This window comes from Struthio camelus, chromosome 15 (genome assembly GCF_040807025.1).
Source record: "Struthio camelus isolate bStrCam1 chromosome 15, bStrCam1.hap1, whole genome shotgun sequence".
Lineage (NCBI taxonomy): Eukaryota > Metazoa > Chordata > Aves > Struthioniformes > Struthionidae > Struthio > Struthio camelus.
The window spans coordinates 18,266,471-18,272,470 of NC_090956.1; the positions used below are offsets into that span (position 1 = coordinate 18,266,471).

At 72.4% G+C, this 6,000-nt stretch overlaps 1 protein-coding gene across 3 annotated transcripts in view; it reads left to right on the forward strand.

Annotated features, from left to right (window-relative positions):
• Positions 1–6,000, forward strand: part of LOC104150804 (presequence translocase associated motor 16) — a 57,073-nt gene extending 51,073 nt beyond the window's left edge. For 2 of the 3 annotated variants that reach the window (XM_068908789.1, XM_068908787.1), the window contains exons 16-28: positions 27–202; positions 273–381; positions 522–608; positions 724–866; positions 1,126–1,230; positions 1,339–1,424; positions 1,573–1,714; positions 1,832–1,921; positions 2,044–2,160; positions 2,232–2,367; positions 2,469–2,560; positions 3,167–3,253; positions 3,343–3,430. In XM_068908789.1, the coding sequence (XP_068764890.1) occupies positions 27–202; positions 273–381; positions 522–608; positions 724–866; positions 1,126–1,230; positions 1,339–1,424; positions 1,573–1,714; positions 1,832–1,921; positions 2,044–2,160; positions 2,232–2,367; positions 2,469–2,560; positions 3,167–3,253; positions 3,343–3,348 (1,376 nt within the window). In that variant the 3' untranslated portion in view covers positions 3,349–3,430. Of the gene's footprint in view, positions 1–26; positions 203–272; positions 382–521; positions 609–723; positions 867–1,125; positions 1,231–1,338; positions 1,425–1,572; positions 1,715–1,831; positions 1,922–2,043; positions 2,161–2,231; positions 2,368–2,468; positions 2,561–3,166; positions 3,254–3,342; positions 3,431–3,981; positions 4,067–4,807; positions 4,948–5,392; positions 5,459–5,839 lie in introns of those variants that run through there. The other variant, XM_068908790.1, reaches the window with a different exon arrangement.

Consider the following 6,000-nt stretch of genomic DNA (forward strand, 5'->3'; position numbering starts at 1 on the left):
ACTCACCCGGCGCCCGCCTCCGCCAGGCCCCAGCTCCCGCTTCCGGCACGCGCAGGGCACGGTGCTGCACCGCGACAGCCACATCACCAACCTCAAGGGGCTGAGCCTCACCACGCCGGGCGAGTGCGACGGCTTCTGCGCCAACCACCAGCGCGTCGCCCTGCCGCTGCTCTCCGCCGGCGGCCAGATCGCCGTCCTGGAGGTACCGCCGGCGCCGGACGCCCGCCCTCCGCGGGCAGCTCAGCGCTCCCTGACCCCGGCTCCCTCTGCAGCTCTCCACGCCGGGCCGTCTCCCCGACGCGGCCGTACCCACCATCCAGAACGGCGCGGCGGTGGCGGACCTCGCCTGGGACCCCTTCGACGCGCGCCGCCTGGCCGTCGGTAGGCACGCTCCCCCCAGCGCTGCGCCCGGGGCGGGGGGCTCCCCGCCGGCTCCTCTCGGCAGAGGGACGCCGCCCGCGCCGGGGCCCCGGCCCGCCGGCTCGCTCCTCACCCGCTCCCCGTCCCTCCCGGCGCCGCAGCGGGCGAAGACGCCAAGATCCGGCTGTGGCGAGTGCCCGAGGGAGGGCTGCGGGACGTGCTGCAGGAGCCCGAGGCTGTGCTGCGAGGTGAGGGGCGCGCGGGGTCCCCCGGCGGGCACGGAGGGCGGGCTGACGGCCGGGGGCACGGCTCGGGCCCGGGCCCCGCCGCCCGTCGGGCCACACGCTCCGCTCTCGCCGCCAGGGCACACGGAGAAGATCTACTCCGTCCGCTTCCACCCGACGGCGGCCGACATCCTCGCCTCCTCCTCCTACGACACGACGGTGCGGATCTGGGAGCTGGGCGCTGGGCGGGAGGCGCTCTGCCTGCGCGGACACACGGACCAGGTAGGGCTGAGCCCCGGCGGCCGCCTGCCCGCGGCAGCTTCCCGCCGCGTGCCGGACCGCCGCCGCCGGAGGACGGCGCTGAGACGGAAGAGAGGTCGTCCTCGGGCCGCCCCTGGACCCCGCAGCCTGGGCTGCGCCCACGCGGCGGCTCCGGATCCTCCCCGGGGGCGCGGAGGCCCGAGAGGGTGCCGGTGCGAGCGGCGGGCCGGGGTGCCCGGGGACCGCGGACGGGCACCAAGAGGGGCCGGCCCTCTCCTAGATCTTCAGCCTGGCCTGGAGCCCCGACGGGAAGAAGCTGGCGACGGTCAGCAAGGACGGCAAGCTGCGGCTCTACGACCCGCGGCGCAGCCCCCAGCCCGAGCAGGTGGGGCCGGCAGGGCGAGCCGGGGGTGCCGGGCACGTCCCCGCGGGGGGGACGCGCTGGGCAGGGAGGCCGCCGCCGGCTGACGCGCTCCTTCTCCCCGCCGTGCAGGAGGGTGCCGGCCCCGAGGGGAGCCGGGGCGCTCGCCTGGTGTGGGTGTGCGGAGGCGACTACCTCCTCGTGTCCGGCTTCGACGGGTGAGGGCGGGCGCCGCGGCGGGCGGCCATCCCGCGCGTCTCCCTGGGGCCAGCGGCCGTCCCTCGCGCTTCCCCGGGCACGGCCGTCGGCGGGCAGGAGCCGCGCCGCGCCGGGCCGGGCGCCCTGCTCACCGTCGCGCCCCCGCAGCCGCAGCGAGCGGAGGATCCTCCTGTACCAGGCGCGGGACCTGCCCGCCGGGCCCCTCTCCGTTCTGGGCATCGACGTGGCGCCATCCACCCTGCTGCCCTTCTACGACGAGGACACCAGCGTGGTCTTCCTCACCGGCAAGGTGGGCCGGGGCCCGGCCCACCGTGCTGGGCGCTGCGGCACGGCGGGCTGAGGCGCGGGGCAGAGCGGGACCCGCCGTTGCGCCCCTGCGCCACCCCCGTCTCCGCTCTGCGCCCAGGGTGACACCCGAGTCTTCCTGTACGAGGTGACGCCCGAGCCGCCCTACTTCCTGGAGTGCAACAGCTTCACCTCCAGCGAGCCCCACAAGGTGAGGGGTACGGGGTGCCCGCCGGCCCGGGCGCTCAGGCCCCAGAGGCGGCCGCCCGCGGGGGCCGGGCCCGTCGGCCGGCCGCGTCGGGGCTGCCTTCGCTCACGCCTCTGCCCCGCCAGGGCTTCCTCTTCCTGCGCAAGACGGAGTGCGACGTGCGCCAGGTGGAGGTGGCCCGCGCCCTGCGCCTGGGCCAGGCCACCCTGGAGCCGGTGGCCTTCCGCGTGCCCCGCGTCAAGGTAGGCGGCAGGGGCCGGGGGGGCCGGGGCGCGGGGGCAGCTCCCCGCCTCACCGGCCCTGGGCCCCGCAGAAGGAGTACTTCCAGGACGACCTCTACCCGCCGACCCGCGTGTGGTGGGAGCCGGCCCTCGGGGCCCGCGCCTGGCTGGCGGGGGCCGACGGGCAGCAGCGCCGCGCCAGCCTCCGCCCGCCGGACATGACGCCAGGTGGGCGCCGCGGCCCAGCAGAGCTGGCGCTAGCCGGGGCGGTGGGGGCGAGCAGGGCGCCCCCCCTGCCCCGCAGCGACGCCCGCTCCCTGCCGCCCCAGTGAGCCAGGCCCCCAAGGAGGCGCCCGCGCGGAAGTTCGTCCCCGCGGCCGTGTATCTGGCGGAGAAGTCGGATGAGCAGAAGAAGGAGGAGGTGGGTGCTGGGGGGTGGGGGGGGTGGGATGAGATGCGATGAGGTGGGGTGGGATGGGATGGGAAGGGAAGGGATGGGATTGGGTGGGAAGGGATGGGATGGGATGGGATTGGGTGGGAAGGGATGGGAAGGGATGGGGTGGGATGGGATGGGATGGGATTGGGTGGGAAGGGAAGGGAAGGGATGGGATGGGATGGGATGGGATTGGGTGGGATGGGATGGGATGGGATTGGGTGGGAAGGGAAGGGAAGGGAAGGGAAGGGAAGGGAAGGGATGGAGTGGGATGGGATGGGATGGGATGGGATTGGGTGGGAAGGGAAGGGAAGGGAAGGGATGGGATGGGATGGGATGGGATTGGGTGGGAAGGGAAGGGAAGGGAAGGGAAGGGAAGGGAAGGGATGGAGTGGGATGGGATGGGATGGGATGGGATGGGATGGGATCAGAAGGGAAGGGATGGGAAGGGAAGGGATGGGATGGGGTGGGGTGGGATCAGAAGGGAAGGGAAGGGATGGGAAGCAATGGGATGGGATGGGGGCCCACCTGGGCTCCCGACGGAGCGGACACGGCCCCCCCATCATCCCACGGCCCGGCCGTGCCGCCGCACAGCTCCTGAGCGCCATGGTGGCCAAGCTGGGCAGCCGGGACGACCCCCTGCCGCAGGACTCCTTCGAGGGCGTGGACGAGGACGAGTGGGTAGGCGGCGGGGGGCGGCGGGGGGCGGCGGGGGGCGGCGGGGGGCGGCGGGGACCCGCGCCCCCTCACCCTGCCTGGCTCTCTTGCAGGACTGACGCTACCGCCGCCGCCGCCGGGCTCGGGTGCCCGGCTCGGGCCGTGGGGCCCGGCCCCGCCATTAAACCTGCCGCACCAGCACCCGTGTCCTGGTCTGCTTCGGGGGGGGCATGGTGAGGGTATGGGGGGGGGGCTCTCGCCCGCCCGCCGCACCGCGCATGCGCGCGGGCCGCGGCCGCCAGGCGGCGCTGCGCGGCCGGACGGACCTCCGGGCGCGGCGTGGCGCCACGCGGCCGCCAGGGGGAGACGCTGCGCCCGGCGGGCGCGGCCGCCGCGCCGCGGGGGACGCTCTGGCGCGCCCGCCTCGGTGGCGCCGCGACCTTCGCTCTTTGCCCCCCGCCGTGACCTTGCGCGAACGGAAGCGGCCGCGGGGACATGGTGAGCGGCGGCGCCCGCCGGGCCGGGCCGGGCCCGAGGCCCCGGGGGAGGCCCCGGGAGCGGCCACGGCAGGGCTGGGCAGCGGGGGGAGACGGGGCCGGGGCCGGGCAGGGTCCAAGGGCGGCCGGGGCCGGGGCCGGGCAGGGCCGGCAGCGACGAGCCCCGGGGAGAGGTGTCCGGGCTGGGGCTGGGCGGGGGAGGCCTTGGCCAGGGGGCCGGGCCGCGGCAGCCGTGACGACCGGATGTCCCCGCAGGCCAAGTACCTGGCGCAGATCATCCTGGTGGGGGCCCAGGTGGTCGGACGGGCCTTCGCGCGGGCGCTGCGCCAGGAGTTTGCAGGTAGGAGCCGGCCAGCGGCCCCGGCCCCGGGGCACCGTCACTCCTGCGCTGTGTGCCGAGGGCACCGTCGTCTCCTCCGCCGCTTACCTCGGGCACTGCGCAGCTTCCCCGTCCCGGGGCACCGTCACCCCCCCGTTCCCCTTGCCAGAGGCACCGCACTGCTCCCCGTCCCCCCGGGCTTTGGGTGGGGAGGGGGAACCTGCCAGGATCGTCACGGGGTCCTGGGGCTTTACCAAAGTGCATTTCAGCTCGAGCTGGGCTTTCCGTGGCCATCCCAGATACAGTCCCGTGCCCTGCACCTCTGCCAGGCTTTGAGACATCCTGGCTGCCCCAAAAGATAGAGCAGGATGGTTCCCCAAGACCCCACAGCCCCAGTTTGTGTCTCTCTGCAACCCTGTCACGCTTGCCTTTGCGTGCCAGCAGCCCAGCATGCTGAGGGCACCATCATGATCGGCTTCTGCCAAAGGGCGGCCCTCACCTGCCTCTGGCTCCCCGCAGCTGGTGCGGGAGAGGGGCCGTGTCTGGCACAGCGTCAGCGGCCCTGACTCTTGCGGTCAGGCAATGCTCACGCCGCTGCAAGGAGGGCAGAAAGGCGAAATCGCGTGTTTTGGCCGTGACCCGCCTTGAAGCCCAAGGGCTTTGCTGCCTTGCTCCTGTCCGAGGTCTGGAGGGCAGCTGCGTGCCTGGCCCTCCGGGGAGCAGAACGCGTCGAGGACTAACCAGCTCAGTGTCTCTGGGCAGCGAGCCGAGCCGCAGCAGACGCGCGGGGGCGCTCGGAGAGGCCCCAGTCTGCTGCTGCCTCCAGAATCACCGGCATCAGCCTCCAGGAAGCTCAACAGATCCTCAACGTTTCTAACCTCAATGCGGAGGAAATTCAGAAGGTAAAGCCAGCCCTCAGAGCACTGGTGGCTGGGGAGAGCAATCAGGAAGGTGCTCGGAGACTGCTCCCTGCCCAGCCTTCCCTGCAGCTGCAGCCTGCCGGCTGCCAGGGTCCCGGGAGGGGGGCGATCTGGGCTCACTCCCATGTATTTTGCTCCCTGGATCGTGGGTGCTGTCACTGGGCATAGCTAATGCCAGGCAAGGTTTCCCTCGAGTCTGCCAGCAGTGCCCAGGCACTACGCTGGTTATCAGGCTCTTCCTCCGCCCTGCAGCCCGGGGCGCTGGCCCGGGGGCTTCACGCTGCAGCGCTGCCGGGGACAGGGCTCCCCGGAGCCACTTGTCACTACGGTGCAGCCCAGCCTCCACCCTCGGGAGCCGGAGGCTGCTGGGTTAGGGGGCTGCAGAGGGTGGCGGAGCCGCGTCTAACGAGGAGCTTTGCTTTGGCAGAACTACGACCACTTATTCAAGGTGAATGACAAGTCGGTGGGAGGCTCCTTCTATTTGCAGTCAAAGGTGAGCAAAGAGAGGAGAGATTTAGGGGTGTGGGCTAGCTGCCTGTCTTGCAACCTCCCAGCTCTGTCCTCAGCAGACAGAGGTCCTTGCTGCCTTTGATTTGGGAGGAACTTACCAGTAATGATGTTTTGGGGGTCTGTGCAGATGTGAGGCTGAGGTAGCAGTGTCTCCTGTCCTGGCTGAATCCTCCTGTGGCCTTCTGCTGCCCAAAAGGCGTGGTGGCCACAGAGGTGAGGCAGTTTCAGAGCCCTGTCAAGGGGAGGAGAAGGACTTGGGTGCTGTGGGGCAGGGGCGGGCACGGGTGCGGTGCGGCGCAGCCGCTGTGCAGGGGGGTGTGGGTGCAGCCCCGGCTCTGCGTCACCCTGCGCCCTTGTCCCGCAGGTGGTGAGGGCCAAGGAGAGGCTGGACGAGGAGCTCCGCATCCAGGCCCAGAGCGAGAAGGAGAAGGAGTGGAAGGCCGAGACGTGACTCCTGCCACCCTTGTCCCCCACTTCCCACACCCATAAGTTATAGCTAGCCAATAAATGTCATGTCCTCCAGCA